The 26640-nt window shown below is 38.0% G+C and overlaps 1 protein-coding gene across 5 annotated transcripts; it reads left to right on the forward strand.

The window, feature by feature from the left end:
- Window positions 1-663: 663 nt before the first annotated feature.
- On the forward strand, window positions 664-26312 carry LOC114285002 (phospholipase D zeta 1). 5 transcript variants are annotated; one of them, XM_028227985.2, is made up of 20 exons: window positions 664-1093; window positions 3357-3458; window positions 3676-3791; window positions 3906-4047; window positions 4295-4456; window positions 8539-8712; window positions 10362-10604; window positions 10696-10812; window positions 11787-11926; window positions 12072-12221; window positions 12646-12802; window positions 12883-13395; window positions 13777-13887; window positions 22599-22745; window positions 22831-23028; window positions 23124-23225; window positions 23774-23905; window positions 24055-24120; window positions 24806-24867; window positions 25548-26312. In XM_028227985.2, exons 1-20 carry the CDS (start codon window positions 911-913, stop codon window positions 25795-25797), a joined length of 3267 nt encoding a protein of 1088 aa, XP_028083786.2. In that variant the 5' UTR covers window positions 664-910; the 3' UTR covers window positions 25798-26312. The 5 variants fall into 5 exon arrangements, with proteins under 5 accessions (XP_028083786.2, XP_028083792.2, XP_028083799.2 ...); XM_082870224.1 differs by lacking the exon at window positions 664-1093 and adding an exon at window positions 1210-1267; XM_028227991.2 differs by lacking the exon at window positions 4295-4456.
- The last annotated feature ends 328 nt before the right edge of the window (window positions 26313-26640 follow it).

Below are 26640 nucleotides of genomic sequence, written 5' to 3' on the forward strand. Positions count from 1 at the left end.
TATCATATCATTGGAGAATAATAGTAGTGAAGGTCATCGGTTGATTTTGAACTTGGGACAAAAATAAGAAAAATATTATGAACTTCAAATAATTTATTAAATATTTTATCAAATTTCTTATATGAGTGTGGGACCTATACAAACTCACATGTGTGTAAGTCTCATACTTATATGAAAGGTTTGATAAAATATTTGGTAAATTATTTGAGATCTCTAATATCACTTCAAAAATTAAGCAGCCCAAGTTCCTCCAAAAATTAATGAAAATCAAGGGGGGTATTTTGGACATTTCAGGTTATTCAGTTAGGGGACAGGTTTGAAATCAACCTTAAACCCTCAATTAAAAAAGGCTTACTTGAATATTTAAACCTCCAACAATTATATTCAAATCCAAACAAAACGTTAAAACACCTCAAGTAACACAATAGTCTCCGAGAAATCCAGAAAATCCACATGCCACGTACCCATACTTCACACGTGTCATCATCTAACAGTAACATTACGAAACCTCACTGAACCTATAGGTGACCACTTGAAAGAATAATATTATAATATCATAGATCATAAAATAAATATCATAAAATATATTATGAAATTTTTTTATTTTTTAAATATTGTGTGATTTTTTTATTATAGATGTAATCTTAAAAATAAAAAAATTTCGTAACCATTTTGATGATATTTTTTCCCCGCCACTCAAAACTGCGTCACTTGTTTTTGCTTCTGACAAAACATATATATATATATATATATCATAGTTTCTCTCACTAAAATCCAAGCTTTCTCTCTCTATATCTACATCTATATATATAATTTTGAGTGAAGCTTTGTTTTCTCTCTCTACTCTGAAAGAGGACATGCCAAAGCGAGTTACTGGCGATTCGACTCGGTGCAGAGAGAGAGTATTCGAATGTCGTCGGAATATCCCACTACCGGCGCCGCAAAGTACGTTCCAATCCAGCCCTACGGCCCAGAACCGCCGAGAATATTTGAAGAACTTCCTAGAGGAACGATTGTTTCAGTTTCGAGACCCGACGCTAGCGATATTAGCCCCCTGCAATTGTCTTACACCATTGAAATCCAATACAAACAGGCACTTCTCTCTCTCTCTCTCTCTCTCTCTCTCTCCCTCTCTTCCAATTTTTATATATATATATATATATATATATGTAATTGTGTGTATATTGTGTTTTTGTTTTGTACTTGTGTAGATGGTGAGAAAGGGAAAAAGGAAGAAAGAAATCATTTTAATTAAAGCTAAACTGTGGTAATAAGCGTGATTTAGTGCAGATTTAGCAATTGATTTTTTTTAAAAATGGATTTCAACTTTATTATGATGAATCGAGTATCTACAAATTTTGAAAACTGCCAAATATATAAGTTATTAATAAAATTCAGTTCTTGACTGAATCTTCTTTATGCTGGTTGTAAGAGATGAATGACGCGTCAATTTTGAGGTTTCAAAGCTTCGTTTAATTTGATAAAGAATTGGTTGTTGTGTTTATACCTTCTTTTCTTGTTGTTTGGAATTGGTTAAATTAGACAAATGGTCCCTAAATATGTCTGTTACATTTTAGTCCTCAATTTTTTTAATTTTCTACTTTGGTCCTCAACATATGAAACTTGTTACACTTAAAAGTCCCTAGCATCAATATTGTTCAAAATTAGTAATGGGTATTTTTGAAATTTTATATGTAAAACAAAATTAAATACTAGGAACAGAAATGCAAAAAAATGTTTACTTTGGAGACTAAAATGAAACAAAACGCATATTTTGGGAACTAAAATGCTACAAAATGCATACTTTGAGATCTATTTGGTCGTTTTGATTTTTTTGAGGTTTCATATAAAATTTCAAAAATACCCTTCATCTCGTTATTGATTTTGATCAACGCTGAGTCGTTGACATTAGGAACTAAAGTTTAATGGATCGCATAATTTGAGGAGCAAAGTGAACAATTTAAAGATTGGGTATTAAAGTGTAACATAATGTATAATTCAAGACCATTAGTGCAATAAGCCCTTTGGAATTTAACATTTTAAAGAACTCTACAAATAAAATGTTGTTGTGAATTTGGTTAAAAATTGATTGTATGTTTGATATGTTGTTGTGAATTATTTAGAATTTAGAAAACTGTAAATTGTTCAGCTCTTAATTAAATTCCAATGTATGTTTGATTATGGCAAAAGCTTCATTTAATTTGATAAAGGATTGATTGATGTGTTTATACCTTCTTGTTGTAATGTTAATTTTCACCAAGAAGGGGATGATTTGTTGGTGAATTGTCCATATTACTTGCTGCAGTAAATTATTATTTATTTATAAGAATAGGGCTGTGGTGGAGCATTATTTGAATTTTTTGTTTTGATTCTTATGAAAATGACAATCACATTCAATGGAGAATATTTCATTTCAACTAATGGGGACCACTTGGTGCTAGTAACTAGGAATATGGAATTAAGTCATAAAAGTATTTATGGACAACGTTCATAGATTGATTAGTGCTGTACTGGCTTTTTGTTTCTGATTGAAATGTTGGAAACTTTTAATAGTTGTAGTTGAATGCGATGTGTGCACCAAAATGTTCTTTTTTATCTTTCAGTTTGTAGTTTCAAGTTTATGCATTAGTCATGGAAATTGAGTTTTGTTTGTTGTAGATGTCAGAATTTTTTTGCAATGTGGACCAGCACATCTCCGTATTAAACCAAATGAAAAGAATGGTCAATTGAGAGTAGACCAGATGGATCTAAGAATTATTTGTGATCCCCAAATTGAAAATAATGCTTTTTATTAAAAGTCGTTTATGGGTTAGGACTTGCAATGTTGGATATATATATACAGACAGAGTGTTGGTCTCTACTCTTGCTCATGAGTTGCAGTCTTTCCAATAGGCTTAGCAATGAAAAGTAAGGGGAGAGAGTAAAAAAATTCCTCTACACTTACAAGGTTTGCCTGTTTGAATGAAATTAAGAAGACATGAATACAGTTACGCACACTTTTACAGCGGAAATAACACTGATGGAAATCTTTTGATGTTCTAGACTATGTATATATATATTTTTTAATCTTCTACTTATTTTTAGATTCTCATAACTACAAATTCTTTCAGATTTGAAAGTGTCAGTTCTAATTCTTTTGGCATGTTGTTTGTCGTCTTCTTACCTATGTTTGGTGTGGTTATGAGATTACTTTTGCTTTTCATATATTCTCATGTTTTAAGACTTGCTGAAATGATAACAGAAAGGGTCTACAAATCTGAAGCAAGATGCTCTTCCTTTTCATGCTTTTTACCTTTTGTGTTTCCTCTTAAACAATATCAATACTATGAAATACTCATTGTGTCTTTATTCAACAGTTTAAGTGGCGCTTACTAAAGAAAGCTTCACAAGTTATCTATTTACACTTTGCTTTGAAGAAGCGTGCAATAATTGAGGAACTTCATGAGAAACAAGAGCAGGTGTGCTTTTGACTTGTGCCCCTTCCTTACCCTTTTATTATGATCTCTCTCTCTCTTTTAGGGTATGTATGGAATTCTTCACAATGAACTTCTTAGTTAGAGTTTTGTAACGCACTTGGATTCAGATTTAGCATCTTATATGTTATGGGATTCCAATTATTTTTATGTGAATTTCTGGACTTCTGTTTTGATTTGTTGTTGAATCATTACATAAAAGGTAAAAGAATGGCTTCTCAACATTGGAATAGGAGACCAGACAGCAGTTGTGCATGACAATGATGAACCTGATGATGGAGCTGTTCCCATACATCATGAAGATGGTGCAAAAACCAGGTGATTGCTAATACCATATCGACAGCATTTACTGCTTGACACCATGCAAATTTTTGTTCACAATAACAGTTGTTCTTACTGGCTAGTTTTTTTTTTTTTTTTTTTTTTTTTCAGATATGTTCCATCCAGGGCTGCTTTGCCAATCATTCGTCCAGCACTGGGAGCACAGCAGACCATTTCAGAAAATGCAAAAGTCGCAATGCAAGGGTATCTGAACCACTTTTTGGGAAACATGGATATTGTGAATTCACGAGAGGTGTGCACCTAACTTTTTTTGCCTTTAACAACCTCCAGTTGGTCAGTTTATCTTATTCTGATATGAACATGATCCTTATTTTCATTACACTATTTTAATAAGGTGAAGACAAAGCTCCCTTTGGTCACAGTAGATTGCTTGATACTTCCAAACTTTTTTTTATTGTGTAATTTGCTCATTTATGTATCTGTCTGTTCTCAGTCTTCTGCCTCCATTCTAGTCCATGACAATTTTTTTTGAATTGTAGGTCTGCAAGTTTTTGGAGGTCTCTAAGTTATCGTTTTCACAAGAATATGGTCCAAAGTTGAAAGAAGGTTATGTAATGGTTAAGCATCTTGCAAAAATTCCAAAGGATGACGATTGTCATGTGTGTCGTTTGTTTGACTATTGTAACAAAAATTGGCAAAAGGTAACTGAACAAATGGAAATCAGTTTTGTTATTGTGTCTGCGCACAAAAAGAGATGCATAGACATAAGTATTATTATAGTCTTTTCCTGCACATAAGTTCCATGTCTTCCAAAAAGCACAACACCCCATGGTGATCTTATGTCAGTTGAAATTTGCCATTTTATGTAGAAAAATCCTCAATATGAAATAATTGACTTGGGTTCAAAGCTGGCCATTATCTTGTCCACCATTTGCATACATCGACATTCTCACACTTGGCCACCTTTGAATCTTGAAATTTGGAAGTTTTTTGTGTCCTTTTATGAACTTTGGGTTGCTCAGTTTTCGGTTTGAGTGTTCTTTTTAGGATGACAACATTAACATATGTCTCCAAAAAGATTTAGACCTGATTGTACTTTCCAGGAAAACGGACTGATCAATTATAGAAAAATGAAGATCATTAATTCCCTCTCTGAATTTATTGAAGCTGATTGCAATGGATGCTTCAGTTTAATAATTATACATATTTTCTGCATAATTTAATCCCTGAGCAATAGATAATGTAAGATTTTATGTATTATTGATTGATATATATTGTTGTATTGTGTTATTGATATTACAAGGATTCCTATTATATAGGAGAGGATTTGGGTAGTAGGTGAGGAGTAGGTGAGGGTACATTGGTGGTAGGTGTAGTAGGTGTGGTAGTAGGTGGTGGTAGGTGTAGGTACATTTCAACAGCCCCCCGCAAACTCAAGGAGGATAGGAACTAACCAACTTGAGTTTGGAGAGAGTTACAAAACAAGAAAATACATAAAAATAAAAGAGGATAAGAGACACTGTATGGTCGTGTCAGACCATTGGTGAAGACACTGGATGGTGGTGTCATAACGTTGTAGAGGACACTGTATGGGGGTGTCATAACCATGTAGAAGACAGTTTATGGGGTCATGTCGGACCGTTGTAGCAGACATTGTGTGGTCGTGTCAGACCGATGTAGAAGACAGTTTATGGGGTCATGTCGGACCGTTGTAACAGACACTGTTGTGACAGTTGTTGTGACAGTTTACGGAGTCTTGCTGGACCCTTGTAGAAACTAATCGGAATCAATGTCGGGACAGTTTACAGAGTCTTGTCGGACCCATAAAGGAGCTAACCGGAATCAATGTCGGGACAATTTACAGAGTCTTGTCGGACCCTTGTAGAAGACAGTTTATGGGGTCATGTCGGACCGATGTAAAAGTTGCACCCTCAAAAGGTGTGCCCAATTTTTCAAAAGGCGTGCCATCAAAAGGCGTGCCCAATTCATCAAAAGACGTGCCGGACATGATGGCGAGGCACGTGGGCGCCTTGGCTTGCGTGCCCGTTTGTCGGCTGGTGGCAAGAGGCGCGCGATGCGCGTGGCTGCCTTGGCTATTTAACCAAGGTTGATGCTGAGGCTGAGGCAGAGAAAAGCTGCGAAAAACCTCTGAAAAAAACTTCGTTGTGCTGAGAGAGAGAGTCTGTAACACTCTGTTTTCTGAGAGAGATTTCGGAGAGAGATACTCTGTAACACTCTGTTGCCTAGAAAAATGGCTTCGTCCTCGTCTTCCCGTGGACTGCTCACCCTCTTTCCCGACCTCAACGAGTCAATAAGAGAGAGAACGGGTGCGGTGGCACTGGAACCTCAACCAAGCGCCCCGGAGTTTGCTCCGTTGAACTTTCCGATGCGGTCGGTGGAGCAAAGAATGGCAGTGCAGTCGGATGTGGAGGCCAATCAGTATACTTTGAAGTCATGCGTGGAAACCATGACTGCGGTCACAAATTTGTCGAACCGGCTGCAGAGTAGGACAAATGAGGTGCAACAGTTAACCTCCCAGCTGGCTCTGCTCCAACGCATGTATAAGGATGCGCGAGCAGAGATAAGTGTGCTGAAAGCAGAAAATAAGGAGCTGAAGCGGAAGGCCACCGTGATGTGGCGATTTGGAGGTCCGCCATATGCTGCAGTGGAGGAGCAGGGGGGAGGCAACTTGCTTGGTAGTCTAGGAAACACGGAGATCGGATTGGCACGGGACACCCAAGATAAAAGTAAGAAGAAGAGACCTGCAGTAGAATAGAGAAGGGAAAAGAAAAATCCCACTGTGGGTGTGGTTGTTTTGTTTGTGGGTGTTTTTTTTTTTTTTTTTTTTTTTTTTTTTTTTTTTTTGGTGTAAAATGGTGATCGGGGTGAAGCCCGATATAAATAAAATGAGTTTGCAGTTCGTCTTCTTCCTCTTTGTTTGTTTGTTTGTTTGTGTTTTTTTTTTTTTTTTTTTTTTTTGTGAATAATAAGAATAATAAAAATAAAATATGAATGGAGAAAGCAGATAGTGGGAAACATGCGTGGGTGGAAAGATGGAACCAAAAAAGTATGAGTGGGAAAAAGTAAAGTGAGAAAAGAGGAGAGAGAGGGAGATTGAGTGGGTGCAGGAGTGGGTTAAAAAAATAAAAAGGAGGATGGATGAGACGGCTGCCAGGCTAGGAGATGATGATGTTTGTGTTAAAAAAAGAAGAGAAAAATAAAAAATTTGTTGAAAGCAGCTTCTGGAATTTTGATGCACTGTTCCAGCCACAACAACATCCTGCCCGTGATTCTCATGATACGTTCTTCCTGCAAGTTCCTCCCACTACGAAGTTTCTTCCTGAAGATTATGTTGAGCGGGTGAAGCGTGTTCATGAGTTTGGTGGCTATGGGTCCAGGGGTTATGAATATGATTGGAAAAGGGAGGAGGCAAACAAAAAACCTTCTGCGAACTCATACAACTGTTGTTTCCTCAAGGATGCTTACCGGCTTGCACAATAGATCGTGTATTCAGAAATGAAGCTGTGGATCGAACTCCTCCACATCTCCAACACAGCCGATCGAACTCCTTCCGCCCTTGTTTCTGTTGATCTGCACCAAAAAGACAGAGGACACGAAGGAGAGGAGAAGCGGCCGAAGATCTGATGTCATCATCGACGATCCCATCGTCGTCGCTGAGAAGGCTTTGACGTCCATGACTTCTGGATCGCCGGCTGCAGTGGTGGTAGAGGAGGAGAGAAATCTGTGTGAAAGATCTGAAACCAGAGAGAGAGATGTGTGTTTCAGTGAGGTGCCGAGAGGGAGAGGGAGGTTTGAATTGGTTGAGATCCGGCGGACGGTCAAGGCAAGGTTGCCGCCCGCCGGAAGGCGAAGAACACCAAGATCTTTAACCTATTGCTCTGATACCATGTAAGATTTTATGTATTATTGATTGATATATATTGTTGTATTGTGTTATTGATATTACAAGGATTCCTATTATATAGGAGAGGATTTGGGTAGTAGGTGAGGAGTAGGTGAGGGTACATTGGTGGTAGGTATAGTAGGTGTGGTAGTAGGTGGTGGTATGCAGGATTTTCAACTAAAAGCAGGATGCGTTTCTAGATTATAATGAAGCTGATTGTTCTTTCTTGATGGTCATGCAACATGCATGTTCTTTTGACAATGTAAAGATTCTGTTTAGATTATTGATTGTCACGTGAGATACACATCATTGTGTATTTCTTCACAGCAAGTAACGGAGTGTCACCATGTGGCATGAAAATCATAAAATATCATACATTAAGCACAGACAAGAATAGTAATGAATAAGTACCATCCTTGTCAACATCTCTTGAATCAGGGGTTCTTGGACATCCCTATAATGATATATGGAACCTTTTATCAATGCCATATTTATAGTTTATGGGAAGTCATGTCATGGAAGCATTGGGCAACCTCACCAATTTTGTAAACAGATCCTCTTGGCGAAGGTTCTACAACTCTATCTATGCATTCACCTTCTGTGCTTTTAAGTACCTCTGTTAGTTTATATCTAACAATAGTCACCAAGGTCCAGCTTAACAAAAAGGAAACTTGAGTACTATAGGACTTCCTTAGCTGTGATTGAAACTCAGGTAGCTGTGGTCTTTGTTATGAGACCATTAACTTTGTAATTGCTGCTACCACAATAAATCTTTCAAATATCATCTAAATTTATACCTGTGTGCTACGACTCTATGATTGCTCCAATTGCACTTTTGCTTTTGTGTATGTACGTGACCACCTTTCATTTCCTATGTAGGTTTGGGCTGTATTGAAACCTGGGTTCTTGGCCTTACTGGAAGATCCTTTTGATACCAACCTTTTAGATATAATCATTTTCGATGTGTTGCCAGCTTCAAATAAAGATAAAGAGGACCAAGTACATTTGGCAGAGGAGATAAAGCATCGCAATCCTTTACGTTATGCAGTTAAGGTTAGCTGTTTTTAATCATTTTAATTTGTTGAAACTTGAAAATCAAAGATGGCTGGAGACCCTGGTTGCCTTTATTTGACTTCAGTCATCTGCTTTGTTCAGTACCACTTTACCCCTGATTTGTGAAGACCCTCTGAAGTAACATTTTGATTTGACATGGCAGTGTTATTTGCAATAATTAATCATCAGTGTGATCTCCAAAATAAATAAATAAATACATATGTATATCATTGGGAATATTTAAATTCTTGACTATATGGCCATGTCTTTCTGTAAAATTTAATGTATAAAGAGAAATAGAGAGAGAATAAATTGTATGTATTATTGATTAATAGATATTGATATATTGTATTACAATGATTCATGATTCCTATATATAGAAGAGGGTGAGTGTGTAGTAGATAAGGAGTAGGTAAAGTGGAGGTGGTAGTGGTGTAGTGGGTTAGGTTTAGTGGAGTAGGTTTAAGTGGGTGAAGTAGGTGGAGAGTAGGTGGATTTTAACACTTTCCACCCGACATAACACCTAAGTAGCACAGACACGGACATGATACGAACACGCTGACATGACAATTTTTAGAAAATGCAGGACACAACATGCCTAGGACACATTAAAATTGATATTTTTATAAATTTATTATTTGTAAAACATAACACCAATTAAAATTAAACAACCATATATTCCATAACTTAAACATCAAAATATCATTCATATAATGATTGCATTCTAAATAATACAAAACAATTGTAAAATATTGAAATACACATGTGCATCTTATAAATATGTCAAAACATATTCGAAGTGCACAAATTGCATTTTGAAAAATTCAAAACATTATTACAATGAAGAGATTTATCGCATAGGTCGCGTTTGGAGAGATCAAGAAGTGTCGCCAAAGTGTCTAATATAAGGAATATAAAATTTTGACTTAAACACATTGAAGAAGTGTTGGACACACTTTAGGAGTGTTTGCAAAGTGTGACCTCCACATTATTACTATCATGGTTGTTAGAATCTTATGATTCACGATTCGATTCATATGAATTGGTACAAGTTTCAAGCAAAACGATTCGATGCGCACGGTTGAATCTTAAATGGAGTGAATCTTACAATTCATTGTGATTCATCACGATTCAAGTGATTCAGTTCACATAATGCATGGAATGACATCATTTTCCAAAATAAAAAAAGAGATCAACTACATATATATGTATATATATAATTTTATTTTAAACACTATTTGTGTATTTTTATATGTATATATATATATACATATGTAAAATTATATAGTATGCTAAGTAAAGTGAATCTTGCAATTCACAAATCAATTCACGATTTGACAACAATGATTACTATAATAATGGTATCGAAAGTCCAAAAAAACCTCCATGTCCACTGAATATTGTGACCTATATATTATTACTATATTTTTTTTTTCTTTTTACACATGGAGCAAATGCCATCTATCTGATTTCTTGAACTGAAATGTCCTGTTATATTATTTGGGAAATACTCTAATGTACTTTGAGTGGTTCAGCTTATTTCTTCAAGTGTTTTAGGTATGATTGTTTAGAAATCCACAAATTTACTTCCATTGGAAACAACGTTAATTGTAATTGTTCTTTTTTCTTCCTGTTGCAACCGTTGAAAGGTTTCTTGTGAAAACCGGATCATTAATTTAAGAACCACAAGTAATGCTAAAGTCAAAGCATGGGTTTCTGCAATCAATGATGCTGGTCTAAAGCCTCTTGAGGGTTGGTGTCATCCACATCAGTTTGGTTCTTTTGCTCCTCCAAGAGGTTTGATTGAAGATGGCAGTCAAGCTCAATGGTTTGTAGATGGCAAAGAAGCATTTGAAGCAATTGCCTCTTCTATAAAGACTGCAAAATCAGAGGTTCAACTCTCACATTACAAAGTCCCAGAGTGAATTAAGATTTGCCTATGTTTGACCATCAAATATTCAAATAACTAAAGGTTGTATGCAGATATACATAACTGGATGGTGGCTTTGTCCAGAGCTGTATTTGAGACGTCCCTTTCACAATCACAGTTCCTCCCGGCTTGATGCTTTACTTAAAGCGAAAGCTAAGGAAGGGGTCCAGGTGAATGTGTGAATTTGTTTGATTATTTGCGTCACCTTGATGCTTTTCTAATAAAGTTTGATTATTTATCCCCAAAAAAAAGTTACACTAAATCCATCTATATTTGGAGCTGCATTTGACTCACATATAATATGTGCCATTTTCAGAACACAGTAGACTAAATCTATAATCAAGCTAATTATCTACTTTTGCTGACATGTTTAATTCAGAACACTTTTTATTTCCTGGCAATTAGCTTTGAATGTTCTCCGGGGTTTATTTTCTTAAATCAGTTAATGATGGGAAGAATAACCTGATTTTTTGTTGTAAGAATCAGGATCCAGATCCATGCCACTTCACATGAATGTAACCATATCATCTTGGGCTGCGTATAGCCGAACTATTAGGGGAAGCACACCATAAAATCTTCAGGTTCTGATTACCTAACATTAGATTGCTTACACGATGCTTTAGTTGTGGACATATAATGGACTTGAGCAGCACCTTGTATTTGTTGCAATGACATGGGAATCACTGTAATATTGAAATTCCTGAAGTCAGGTGCATTATAGTGCAATTGGAAGCTCTGAATTCTCAGTTCTTATTTGCACATGCTAGCATCTACATTAACTGATAATTTATTGTGGATACATTACAAATTTAGAATCAATTGCTTCTCATAAATGATGAACAAGTGTGCTGATCTATTCACTAGATCACTATCTCATGGACTCAAATTAAGGCATGAGTTGCAGCAGTGTCCAGCTTCGTCATATTCAATGAATTTCTTGAGTATCATAATGCTGAATGTTTTTCACTTCATTAGATTGTTGTCCAATGCTTTAAGATTTCATTGTCTGTTACGCTTGAAGTATGGATCTGTGTTGGAGTAGAGTGGTAGTCAGGGAATCTATCTTTAATATGCATTCTAGTTGTTGAGCTATCTCATTATCAATCATGAATCAAAACTAAATTTTAATCAAACAATTATGCAGATTTACATTCTTCTCTACAAGGAAGTTTCTATTGCTTTGAAAATTAACAGTTCATACAGTAAGCAACTGTTGGTTGACATTCACGAGAACGTGAAAGTACTGCGCTATCCTGACCGTTTCCCTACTGGCATTTACTTATGGTACGCAGTTCATCTATGCAATCCATTTAACATTCTTGCCAACGATGAGATTGGCAACTGAATTTCCTCATTCAGATCTAAAATTAGTACTCCCTTTTTACTTGGTTTCTTGAGACACTGATTGAATGTGCCTAATTATGTACAGGTCACACCATGAGAAACTTGTCATTGTTGATTACAACATTTGCTTTATTGGAGGACTAGATCTATGCTTTGGCCGTTACGACACAATTGAACACAAAGTGGGTGATTACCCTCCGTCCATATGGCCTGGAAAGGACTACTATAACCCACGGTGGATATTGTTTTCTCTCTATGACTGGACCATGATTTGGGAGTGAGAACTTTGATAAATATTGTGACCTATTGACATTGATTTGATGGTACAGAGATCAGAGGGTAGACCCCTTTCAGTCAGTGGAGTATCCCTAGGAACATACCTAATTTGATTCGCTCTTCATTTTAAGAGCTCTTTGATGGATAAACGTTCATATTTTAGTACTAAATAATTTAGGTAATGGTGGAAGATATCACCATTTATGGCATATTGCTGACGACTTGACCTTCTATTTTTCGTACCTAGTGGAATTTGAAGGAGACTTCTGCTAACTTTTGTTACTTACAATTCTTTGATTTGTTTTTACCTTATTTTGTTCTGCTAGCACTTAGTTGTTTGATTCATTTTTTATTAATTTATTCTGTCTTATTATTTGGGCTAGAGAACATGAACCAAATTCTTGGGAAGACACCATGAGAGATGAACTGGATCGTGAAAAATATCCTCGCATGCCTTGGCATGATGTCCATTGTGCTCTTTGGGGACCAGCCTGTCGTGATATTGCTAGACACTTTGTTCAGCGTTGGAACCATGCTAAGGTAGACCTTATGTTACTTTTAGTCCCTCATTGTATTTTCCCGTTACGTTTCATGTCTAATACTGTTACACAATCTGCCAGAGAAATAAAGCTCCAAAGAAGCAAGCAATTCCTCTACTTATGCCACACCACCACATGGTTCTCCCACATTACATGGGAAGAAGCAGAGAGATAAACGTGGAGAGTAATACAGAGGTAAAGCAGAAAGACATCAGTAGACAAGATTCCTTTTCCTCCCGATCACCGTTGGAAGATATTCCCTTGCTTTTGCCTCCTGAAGCTGATAATACATTAAATGGCCTAGACAACCATCAATTTCAACGTAATCTCGACCGGCCAAGCAAGATTGGTCAAAGTCCTCCATTCTCCATCCCACAGCCCAAAGTTGAACCTTTAATTCCAGATATGCAGATGAAAGGTGTTGTAGATGACCTTGATTTTATGGACCTTCAAAGTGAAACGAGTATAGATGTAGTGGCACAGTCTGACATACAAAATTCAGATGAGTGGTGGGAAACACAAGAGCGAGGTTATCAGGATGTTTTGGCTGATGAAACTGCACAAGTTGGTCCTCGTACCCCATGTCGGTGTCAGGTTAGATTTATCTCTTAAAATTCATCAAAATCTTTTATATTTTATTTCAAATTTCATTCTGTTTGAATAGGTTTTTTGATCCTTGTTCATTAGTGCATTAAGTGTAATTAGTTTTCAGAGTTTCATTTTGTGAGAAACCATTCAAAGCTGTCGAGAGACTCAGCTTGGAAAACCAGCACTGCTAACAGATTTGCAAGTTTCAGCATTTGGAAGAAAAATGATCATAGAGCTAGATAGCTGTTATAATCATGTCTATAATGCATTAGTATAATGATTCTGCCAGATAATGAGTATCATACATATAATTGTAGATAATTATTGCCTTTATGCACTCATGTATTTGAACTTTTTTTGATGTTTTATCTACTTGATGATATGCAGGTTATCAGAAGTGTCAGCCAGTGGTCTGCTGGAACCAGTCAAAGTGAAGATAGCATTCATACAGCATATTGTTCTCTCATTGCGAATGCAGAACACTTTGTCTACATTGAGGTAACATAATTATCAATAGAACTTTGTTTTCTGATAATAGTAAAAGTGTTCTTGATTTAGTTTTAGATATAGTCTAAAGAGCAGTATGAGTGAAACAGGCACCACATCAGGAGATAATTTGCCAACGTAATCATGAAACCTAAATTTGATCTTACGGTTTTGACATTCGTGGAAAAGAAATCTTAGTAACCATCATGCTTTCGGAACTTTACTTTTTTAATAAAACTCAGCCTATGCCTAGTGTCACGGCCTTAGATTTCTAAGCCAACCGTGCGGCCTTAGATGCCTATCAACCCTCTTGGTTGCACCTAAGTCAGCCTCACCCACTCAACCACACTAACTTGAACACAAAGTTTAGGTGGAAGAAATGCCTTCACTATACAAGTTAAATTTACAAGTATAGTCGTGTACAAAGCTTTACAAGGCTCTCATACTCACACTTACACTCACAAGTGCTTCACTCTTAGAGCTCTCTTGGATCTCCAGCATTCGATGCCTAACAAATGAGACCCCTCACCCTTATATAGCCATCCTCCTCCCTAATGGACGGCTAGGATCATTTTGATCCAAGGGCTACAAACTCTCATCTAGAACATTCCATAGAACTATCTAGGACAACTACCCTATCTACTACAATCTAGAACTCTCCACACTAGTGTAGTACATGGTAGGCTTCTCCAGGATAATCTAGGATGCTCCAGACCCATCCAGACTCCTCTGGACACTCCAAGGCTCTTCCACATTCCGTTCTAGAGTCTTCCAGCATACTCTAGCCCGCTCTTGCTCCTTCCAGAACCTTCCAGCACATTTGGCCACTTCAAATGCTGCTCCTTGTGTCACAGAAATTCTCGGGGCGTGACACTCTCCCCCACCCAATCCCATGATGCCCTCGTCACGCAGAAGCATACCAAGCCACCACGTCTCGATATGATCTGTGTTCGCTGCTGCTGGTGCTTGCTTCTTCGCCCTTGCCCTTGCCATGCTGCTCAGTCTGCTGCATTGCCGCAAGTGCTTTCTCCTTGTCCTTGAGTAGCTGACTCCTTGCCACCAATGGGACCTCACATGGTCGATCACCTGCAAACAACAACATGGTTGCAGCGTGCGGGACTGGCATCACATTGTTCTTCCTCATAAAATCCATCCCTAGGATTATGGGGTGGTCATCTATCTCAATGACCGTGAACTCCACCTGCCCAGTCCAACTCTCAATGGTCATGTCAGCACTCCTCACCAGGCCTTGGATTGGTGTCGCCTTCGCATTCACTGGCTTGGACCAACCCTTGTCCTCTTTGACCTTCCAGCCCAGCCTCTTAGCCTGTCCAGTGCTCACAAAGTTATGTGTGGCACCTGTATCCACAAACGCGTGTGAAGTTACTCCATTAACCTTCACCTCCGCGTACAGCACATCCTTCTTCTAGATGCTCCTCGGTGCTTCCATCTTCCCATTCTTCTTGGTTATTGACCCCAGAAGTTGGACGCTCCCCAGCTGTGCTTCCTTCTCTGAAGCGCTTTCACTATCGGAGCCTTTCGCCACTTTCTTCTTCATGGCACTTAGCGCCTTCTTCTTCGGGCAGTTCCTCACCAGGTGCGGTCCATTGCACAGGAAACACTCAAGCTGCCCTTTGCCTTCACGCTTCTTCTTTGGAGATCCAGTGCGTTGCCCATCCTTGCGCCGTTCCCGCCTCTTTGGGGACTCGTCAACACTATGCTCGTCATCGGTGGTTGGTGGAGACTGTCTCCCGCCTTTGCCCTTGGGTTTCCCTAGTACTTTGAAGTCATCCAACTTCTCCGCCTCCGCTAGTGCAGTTGCAAGGTCTTTTACTCCCTGACTCTGCAACTCTCTTGCTGCCCAAGGCTGCAACCCATCCAAGAAGCCATACAACGCCTCTTTCTCTGCCATGTCGGGGATCTCCAATAATAGCGCGGAATACTCCTTCACATAGTCCCGCAACGTCCCCACATGCTTTATGCTGGAAATTTGTGTTAATGCATATAATAAGATAGTGGCATGTATAGAATATGATAGTGGTGTTGGTGGTAGATAGTGGCATGTATAGAATATGATAGTGGTGTTGGTGGTAGATAGTGGCATGTATATAATATGATAGTGGTAGATAGTGGTAATATATAATATGTAAGTGGCATATAATGGGTTATAATGATGTTTGTAATATCTCCTATATAAGGAGTGTCATTTGGTCTTGTAAAATAAGAAGTTTTTAATATAACAGAAATATATTCCTTCTTCCTCATATTTTCGGAGTTCTTCTTCCTCATATTTTCTAAGTTGGTATCAGAGCTACAAAAAACACAGCAGCCCTAAAACCGTCATAGCCATGTCGGAAGTCACGTCCGAAACCACTTCAACCCCTGCCGCTGCTATTCCGGTGAAAACGTCAAACTCTCACTCTGTCCAAATCACCACCATCCGCCTAAATGGTGATAATTTTCTCCGCTGGTCACAATCTGTCCGGATGTATATCCGTGGGCAAGGAAAGATCGGTTACATCACTGGTGACAAGAAGGCTCCTGCTGTTAATGATCCGTTGTTCGACAGTTGGGACGCTGAAAACTCCATGGTTATGACATGGTTGGTCAATTCCATGGAGGAGGATATAAGCTCTAATTACATGTGCTATCCTACTGCACAAGAATTGTCGGATAATGTTAGTCAGATGTATTCTGACCTAGGAAATCAATCTCAAGTTTTCGAATTAACTTTGAAGTTGGGAGAGATTCGTCAAGGAGATGATTCCGTCACCAAATATTTCAATTCGTTGAAAAGGTTGTGGCAGGATCTTGACATCTTCAACACATACGAATGGAAATCGGTTGACGACTGCAACCACCACAAGAAAACTGTGGAAGACAGCCGTATTTACAAGTTTCTTGCCGGCCTCAACATTGAGTTCGATGAAGTGCGATGAAGAATTATTGGCAGACCTCCTCTCCCATCCATTGGCGAAGTATTTGCCGAAGTCAGAAGGGAAGAGAGCCGAATGAGCTTCATGCTGAAGAAAAAAGGTACTGGTGAATCAATTGAAATTTCTGCTTTAATTAGCGATGCTGCAGCCAACAAGGCTGCAAATTACCAGCGCAGGTTTGATGATAAGCCACGGGTCTGGTGTGATTTTTGCAACAAGCCTCGCCATACACGCGAAACGTGTTGGAAGATCCATGGCAAACCTGTCAACTGGAAAAACAGCAAACAAGGAGAGAAGAATCGTGGCTTTCCTACCGCTAATGAAGCCGATTCAGGTCCCTTCACCAAAGAGCAGATTGATCAACTCTTAAAGCTGATAAAATCCAACTCCTCATCCGGTACTCCTAGTGTTTTGTTGGCACCAACAGGTAGAAATCCTAAAGCCTTCGCTTGACAAGTGGAGTAGAAGACCGTTTTTGGGATATTTCTATCCCGCTCCCCAATGTCATTTATCCTACACAAAAACCACATTTGTCTGATAATGATCACTTAGGAGAACCAAGTTCTATGGTGCCTAGTCAAGAAGATTCTTGTTTAGGAGGAGAAGTACTACAAAATGATCTAAATCTTGAGCTTCAGGTTTATACTAGGAAGCGATTTCATCTGAGGAATAATGACCCGAATGTCCATCCTAATGACCCGAATGTCCACCCGAGTTCTGACATCGAAATTTTAGGTAATCCTATTCCTTCTATTTCCGACCTTGATGTTCCTATAGCAATTAGGAAAGGTGTCCGAAATTGCATTAAACATCCTATTGCAAATTACCTCTCCTATCAAAGACTGTCTAAAAACCATAGAGCTTTCACATCTAGGATTTCACACTTGTTTGTTCCAAGGAATATACAGGAAGCATTGGATGATCCGAATTGAAAATTAGCAGTCATGGAGGAGATGAATGCTTTAAGGAGAAGTGGTACTTGGGAGATAGTTGATCTACCCAAAGACAAGAAAACAGTTGGGTGTAAATGGGTGTTTACGATAAAATGTAACGCAGATGGAAGCGTTGAGAGATACAAGGCGAGACTGGTGGCTAAAGGCTTCACTCAAACTTATGGGATCGACTATCAGGAGACGTTTGCTCCTGTTGCTAAAATAAATTCCATCAGAGTACTGTTATCTCTTGCAGTAAATTCAGATTGGCCTCTACATCAACTTGACATTAAAAATGCATTTCTCAATGGTGATCTTGAAGAGGAGGTGTTCATGAGCCTACCGCCGGGATTTGAGCAGAGACTTGGAAGCGACAGAGTATGCAGATTGAACAAGTCATTATACGGACTCAAACAATCACCAAGAGCATGGTTTGAACGCTTTGGGAAGGCAGTTATCAGTTGTGGCTTCTCGCAGAGTCAAGCAGATCACACAATATTTTATAAACATTCAAAAAACAGTAAAATTGCAATTTTGATTGTTTATGTTGATGACATCATTTTAACTGGTAATGATGAAGCAGAGTTAGCAGCCCTCAAAGAGAAACTCGCAAAAGAATTTCACATTAAGGATCTGGGAGCCCTCAAGTATTTCCTAGGAATGGAATTTGCAAGATCCAAGGAAGGTATATTCGTTAATCAGAGAAAATATGTTCTTGATCTCCTTGGAGAAACAGGTATGCTTGGTTGTAAGATGGTGGAGACTCCGATCGAGCCTAACTTGAAGTTACAAGCTGCTAAGGCTGAAGAAGTCAAAGAGAGGGAACAATATCAGCGACTTGTCGGGAAATTGATTTACTTGTCTCATACGCGGCCTGATATTGCCTTTGCAGTCAGCATGGTAAGTCAGTTCATGCACTCACCAGGGGCAGAGCACTTTGAGGCCGTTTATAAGATCTTAAGATATTTGAAAGGAACTCCAGGGAGAGGCTTACTGTTCAAGAAACATGGACATCTTCAAGTTGAAGTATACACAGATGCAGACTGGGCAGGAAGTGTTACAGACAGGAGATCAACATCCGGATACTGCTCCTTTGTAGGTGGGAACCTAGTTACATGGCGGAGTAAAAAACAGAATGTGGTAGCTAGAAGTAGTGCAGAAGCAGAGTTCAGAGCTGTTGCCCATGGAATCTGTGAAGTAATGTGGATTAAAAGAATTCTTGAAGAATTAAAGCTTTCTCACCCGACACCTATGAAGGTCTATTGTGACAACAAAGCAGCTATATCTATAGCTCATAATCCAGTTCTACATGATCACACAAAACATATAGAAGTGGATAAACATTTCATCAAGGAGAAAATCAATGCTGGCATAATCTGTATGACCTACCTTCCAACAGGTGAACAATTAGCTGATGTGCTAACGAAGGGACTACACAAGAAACAATTTGATAAGCTGACTAGCAAGCTGGCTATGGAAGATATCTTCAAACCAGCTTGAGGGGGAGTGCTGGAAATTTGTGTTAATGCATATAATAAGATAGTGGCATGTATAGAATATGATAGTGGTGTTGGTGGTAGATAGTGGCATGTATAGAATATGATAGTGGTGTTGGTGGTAGATAGTGGCATGTATATAATATGATAGTGGTAGATAGTGGTAATATATAATATGTTAGTGGCATATAATGGGTTATAATGATGTTTGTAATATCTCCTATATAAGGAGTGTCGTTTGGTCTTGTAAAATAAGAAGTTTTGAATATAACAGAAATATATTCCTTCTTCCTCATATTTTCGGAGTTCTTCTTCCTCATATTTTCTAAGTCTTTAGCTTGCGTAGCTTCCTGTATGCTTGGAACTCGACATTGACAGGGTAGAAGTGCTTCTTCAACTCTCTCTTGAGTTCAGCCCAAGTCTCTATCTTGCACAGCCCCTTCTCCATGTCGGCATACCGCCTCCTCCACCATAGCATAGCAGTGTCCTTCAGATACATGGTTGCGGTCTGCACCTTCTCGTCTTCATCCGCGATGTCGACGTTCTCAAAGTACCGCTCCATGTTCCAAATGAAGTTGTCGATCTCACGGGCATCCCTTGCACCATCATAGCTCTTAGGTTCTGGCACACGAACCTTCTTCCTGGTTGGAGCCAAATTCCCTCCATTGCCAGCCACGATGGCCTTCTTGCACAACTCCAACTCCACTTCTAAGCTAGCGACTCTCGTCTCTAGGGCCTTCCGTTCAGTGGGACTGTCTCTAACTACCTCTGAGAGAGACGAATCACCCTTTCTTCGAAGGAGTCAACATTTTCCTCCAACTCTTCCACCCTAGCAATAAGACTAGCAAAGTGAGTGAAAAATTCTCCTACATGGAATGTGGACTTACCAGGGCCAACTAGAGCTTCCTCCAGCCTAGTGAACCGTTCTGCCACAATCTCCATCATCCCCTCAAGTCGTGCCTCCAATGCTACCATTGAGTCCTTCGTTGAGAGCTTCTTCACCTTTGGGACGTTACCACCTTCGTCACCCGACGTAGCCATGTACACCTCACTTGGTTACTTTCTCACATAACCTTGCTCTAATACCAACTGTCACGGCCTTAGATTTCTAAGCCAACCGTGCGGCCTTAGATGCCTATCAACCCTCTTGGTTGCACCTAAGTCAGCCTCACCCACTCAACCACACTAACTTGAACACAAAGTTTAGGTGGAAGAAATGCCTTCACTCTACAAGTTAAATTTACAAGTATAGTCATGTACAAAGCTTTACAAGACTCTCACACTCACACTTACACTCACAAGTGCTTCACTCTTAGAGCTCTCTTGGATCTCCAGCATTCGATGGCTAACAAATGAGACCCCTCACCCTTATATAGCCATCCTCCTCCCTAATGGATGGCTAGGATCATTTTGATCCAAGGGCTACAAACTCTCATCTAGAACATTCCATAGAACTATCTAGGACAACTACCCTATCTACTACAATCTAGAACTCTCCACACTAGTGTAGTACATGGTAGGCTTCTCCAGGATAATCTAGGATGCTCCAGACCCATCCAGACTCCTCTGGACACTCCAAGGCTCTTCCACATTCCGTTCTAGAGTCTTCCAGCATACTCTAGCCCGCTCTTGCTCCTTCCGGAACCTTCCAGCACATTTGGCCACTTCAAATGCTGCTCCTTGTGTCACAGAAATTCTCGGGGCATGACACTAGGGTGGGGGTTTGGTGTGGAGCCCAACCATGTTAAAATTACTAAATTCAAGTAAAAGAGCCGGGGTATTTAGAAGCCTAACCCTTGGACAGTGTGCTATGGAACTTAAGCGAACATGCACAACCCATTTTGTCTAGCCTAAGGAAACATGAGGTGAGATTTTGAAAATAGATTTCAAGTTGAGTGCCAATTAGCATCAATTATTTTTCAGTTAAACACACTGACAGGAGGAATCTTTTAATCCAAGCTAATTTAATTCAAATTAATTCCAAGTTATTTTAGCAGAATATAATACACAGAAAAATAAAGCAATCAATCATAGAGAGGCAACAACTCGACAAAAAACCATGGACACGAACACTCGACTAGTGTATCAAGATCAACTACTATGCTTACTAAGATCCAAACACAGATCCTACCTACCTAGTCAACACCCAGAGCAGGTTCGTTGTCCAATCTGCTATCCTCGCTTATTCAATCTCTCACTTGTACTCCTCCACACATCAATCACAATTTAGCTCTCCAACCGTCTGGTCCATGGAGCAAGCAGTGTACTGGTCCCAGTAATGATTGTACAAATTTAAATCTAGGTGAATAAAACACAACACTCGCAAAATCTAGAATCTCACAAAGATCAACCTTGACCCTTAAAAATTCTCGTAATGAAAAAGAGAGTATGAATTGGACTATTTGAAAAAGCTCACTGAAGTTCTCCCAATCCCCAATCTGTGTGTGTGTTCTCTTCAACAAATAAGCCAAGATATGTATTTATAGGAAAGGGTAACCTAAGGGAACAAGGAAGCAAAAGCCAACAAGGATTCTATTCCAGGCACCCAATCCAAAGGAAATTGTGCTAATGCGTTCACTTTTGCTTCTTTTAAGATTGTAGTGCTTGTAGAACCAATGCACGTTAATATACAATTTATCTTTTCCAATTGTTAGTGTAGTCTGAATTTTTTTTTATTTTTTAATTTTTTTTTTATGATGAGGAACCCACCCCAAACATCTTGTGCACAAGTTTGGTAAACCCTAGATATATGCAATCACCCACAAACCATTTATATCATGCGAGCCAAGGTGTTGCGCGTGAAATTTGAACACAGGACGTCCGAGTTTATGGTTCATCCCACATCAACCCCTTATTGCTGGGTTACTCATGTGGATCATTAGAGTAATCTCCACTCCTTTCTATGCTAAAGGAAATGTAGACTATCATACATGAAAAATAAAACCTAGCTTGAAGTGCATAGATCCAGATCAATCTAAGTTAGTGAGGCAACAAAAAAGTTCTATGAAAAAATCCAAGTTGATTTAATTTAATTTAAGGAGTCGCTAATGCCACACAAGTTTTATGGTGCCACAGACAATAATGACATATTTTCTAAATTACCCTCTTTTCGTTTTATTTTATCCTTTAATTATCTTTTCTCTGTCCTGTCCTCTTTAACTCTCTCGTTCCCCTTAAATTCTTCAAGATTTTGACTTAACACGGCATTCATCATTCAACAACCACACCACCATCTCCATAGTTGACTACTTGATAGTGTGCGGCTTTTTAACTGATCAATGTTTGAAATAAATACCAATATAATTACTTGAGTGTCTATTGCTGATAACCTTTTCTGTTTTACTGCTGCTTTCTTCCAGAATCAATTTTTCATATCAGGCCTTTCAGGGGATGAAATCATACAGAACCGCGTCCTCGAAGCCTTGTATCGGCGTATCTTGCGGGCTCACAAAGAGCAGAAGTGTTTCAGGGTGGTTGTCGTCATACCACTCCTACCCGGATTCCAGGTAGTAAATTAGTTTACTTTTGTTTTGAACCACATAAATCTTTGTTTATAGTACCTTTTCTTTTGTATTAATTTTGAATTGACAGGGGGGTCTGGATGATAGTGGTGCAGCAACTGTGAGAGCGATAATGCATTGGCAGTATCGAACCATCTGCAGAGGAAAAAACTCAATTTTGCATAATCTTAATGCATTGCTAGGTCCAAAGGCAAACGATTATATTTCTTTCTGTGGCCTTAGGACATATGGTAAACTCTCTGATGGCGGTCCTGTTGTCACAAGTCAGGTAGTTTACAGCATAACCTGTCTCCTTTTCATTTATACCGTATATCATTGTTTGTCAACCTCTTCTCATATTTATGATGTTATTTCTCCATCCAGGTATATGTTCATAGCAAAGTGTTGATAGTTGATGATCATATTACTGTGCTTGGATCATCCAATGTAAATGATAGGAGTTTGCTCGGATCAAGAGACTCTGAGGTAAAAACTGTATTTTGCCTTCAAGTTTAAGTTTTATGTTTTTAGTATGTCAAAGTCAGTTCAAAGGCAGAATTAGTTCTTTGCTTGTGATTTTAGCCAACACTAAAGCCCTCTTTCTGATTTGGTGGGTGTCATTGATACCATGCATCTAGTTATCGCTTAACTGAAAATAAATCGGAGATGAAATTATGAACTGTATACTGCAGAGAACCAAAAAAAAAAAAAGCTAAACTTCACCACCACCTTGAACCATCAATTTTTATCAATTTGAACCTTCCATTAAGAGGGTATGTTATGTAAAGGGATGGAAAATTGACATCTGACTTGCAGGTAAAGTGTAATTAAATAAAGTCCAAAATATCTGAAAGATTACCGTCTTGCTGAGTTTTATGGATTGTTGCGTTGAAGGTTCAACTTTACAGTTTCTTCATTTTCTCCTTCCTCCTCTATGTTCCCTCTCTTTAAGGCAGCCGTCTTTGCTCACTAGTGTTGCTCTTCTCCTTTCTGGGAAAAATTTACTATTTCTAACATTCAAGTTTCTCTCTCAGATTGGTTTTGTTATTGAAGATAAAGAGTTTGTTGAATCATCAATGAACGGAGACCCTTGGAAGGCTGGAAAATTTGCTTTGAGTCTTCGGCTTTCCCTCTGGTCAGAGCACCTTGGTCTTCATGCAGGAGAGGTTAGTAATTGATAAATTTAAGTGCTAGTGCACTTCTTTTTTCTCTCACCCAACTCTACTTTTAAAGGACACAACCTAAATTGGCAATTACTAACATTGAATTGGTAACACTGTGTTTGATACATCATGCTATCATTTTGCTTTTTCAGATTAAGCGAATCAGAGACCCCATAGCTGACTCTACTTACAAAGATTTGTGGTTGACAACTGCAGAGGTGAGAATGATATTAAAATGTAAAACAATGTCCAATCAGGTGTTTGTATTCGATGGTTGAGACAAAAGGAATAAAATAAAGAATTGTTGTGCTAAAAATATGCCGAAGGCCTCAATTTCCTTTTAGAACTACAATTCTCTCTCTCCACAGCTATGTATGTAGGATGGAGAAGATATCATTTCATTTCCAAATGCCCTAGTTAATCTCTAATATGTTTGTATATGCAATCAAAAATACCAAAAAGATTCACATACATTTATTTGTACGTAGGTATTTCTGAATTTTTCTAAGTGTGAGGTTTCAATGGCATAATTGGCATTCCACTTTTCTAATAATTTTCATATTTGTCTTCTTAGGCAGCTACTATACCTTGTTTTCGCTTGAAATTACAAGAAACCAAAAACTTACCCTAATTAGGTTTCTTGAATCGCAAAACCTTGTGAAATTGGTACCACATGCGAATTTTTTGTACATCTTCTCCCAACACGTATGGCACATGCTTACAATTCTTGACCTATCACTTGATTATTTTGATCACCACATACTAAAAGCTGGCAGATTGGTGTACCAAAAAAGGTGTTTATTACTGATGATCAAATAATGAGTCGGTGTTGATTTTTGTGAAAGTTACTTTCTGTCTGTGCTTCTGCTCATCGTCTAAATAACAATTCTTATCTTTTGACAGACTAATACCACAATCTACCAAGACGTCTTTGGTTGCGTCCCCAATGATCTTATTCACTCCAGGTACCAAACTGCCTTCACCATCCTCTTCTTCTTAGTACTTATTTAACCTGTTTGGCTGTTGTTTTCCCTTTCTCCATTTTTGTTTCTTGTTTTCATTTTTGTTTTTCATGTTTTTAGAACAAAAACAATGAAAAGTTTAAAATCCATCATCGTTTATCATTTTCATGTAAAACAATTTTTGAAAATTCTGAAAGAACTTTTGGGTGAGTTTTCTTTACTTGTTTTCTAAAAAAAATGAAAAATTATAAACTAGTTTGACAAAAATAAACACAAAAAAAGATATTTTTAAATTTTCAAAAAATTTTCTCTCCAAAAAAGAGAGAACTATATGAAAATAATGAGTTTTTTTTTTTTTTTAATTTTTTCACCAAACTTTATTTTTTTTATTTTTTAAAAAAAAAATTCATAAAAAATATATTCTAAAAACTCAACTAAACAGAAAACAAAAAACACAGCCAATCAGAGAACAGAAAACATAACCAAACAGATTCATAAATTTTTCATAAAATAAGTTTTTGGAAACAAGTGGACAAACAAGTTTTTTGAGCGTGTATTTTTTTTAAATGAAAACAAAAAGCAGAAAACGAAATCACAGCCAAATATAGGGATTTTTTTTCCTTCCGCTTTCTCATTTCCCAATGCTCTTTCACACATTTGCGCATTATTGTCGTCAAATGCAGGTCTGCATTTAGGCAAAGCATGAACCACTGTAAAGAGAGGATCGGATACACCACTATTGATTTAGGAGTAGCTCCCGAGAAGCTAGAAAGTTGTGAGGATGGAGAAACTAAAGTAACCGATCCAATGGATAAACTGAAGTCGTTGAGAGGATTTCTTGTTCTTTTTCCCTTAGAATTCCTCTGTGAAGAAGATTTGAGACCGATGTTTGTTGAGAGTGAGTTTTATACATCTCCACAAGTGTTTCATTAAGTAGCATTTAGGAGGAACTGTTGAAAGCATTATGATCGCCAAAAGGAGAAAATCGTGGTAGCAGTTGAAATGTGGTTGGCAAAGAGGTCAAGTGCGGCCAATTTGGAAAGAAGAAAAAGGATCAAAAGATGATCGAACAAGTTGTTTCTGACTCTAACTCAGCTTCTTTCTAGGAGAAGGTGTTGTCAATGTTGAGGCAGAATTTGAATCAGAATGATCTTTTGTTAGAGATCAGTAATTAGAAGTTCTAATGAAGAAACACTTCGTACATCAATGCGAATAGATTGACCGGTTGTATAGTATTGCATGGAAAAATAAATATAAATAAAAAATAAAAATAGGAAAAGGAATGAAAATGAGTACTTATTAATCAGTCTTATTAATTAGATTTATTTATTTACAAGTTCGAATTGATAAATTTATCATTGTAAATTTATTTATAAAAATAAGAGAGACTGCTAAATTTGTCACTTGATAAATTTATTAATAGAACTTGATGAGTAATAAGTCTCAAAGTTAGGGCCTATTAGTAGTTTATCTAAATTATAAAAGGGGGGAAGGCAGCGTGCGTTGGCATTGTTACATTCGAATACTGTTTGTAGTTTGCTTTGTTATGATTAATGTTTTGAATTATTCCTAGGGTTGCTGTTATTATTAAATGCGGCTCAATTGTAAATGGAGTTTGTAAGTGTTGAGCACTCTAATGATTTGACTTTCCAAAATTTTCCTGACAAAAACATTATTGGCCGAAAACATGAAAAACATTATATTAAATTTTGAAGGGTCATACAAATCATATACTAAAATGAAAAAAAACACAAACAAACAAACATAAAAAAAAAT

The sequence above is a fragment of the Camellia sinensis genome, chromosome 5, assembly GCF_055761805.1.
Source record: "Camellia sinensis isolate YWXY chromosome 5, ASM5576180v1, whole genome shotgun sequence".
NCBI classification, from domain to species: domain Eukaryota; kingdom Viridiplantae; phylum Streptophyta; class Magnoliopsida; order Ericales; family Theaceae; genus Camellia; species Camellia sinensis.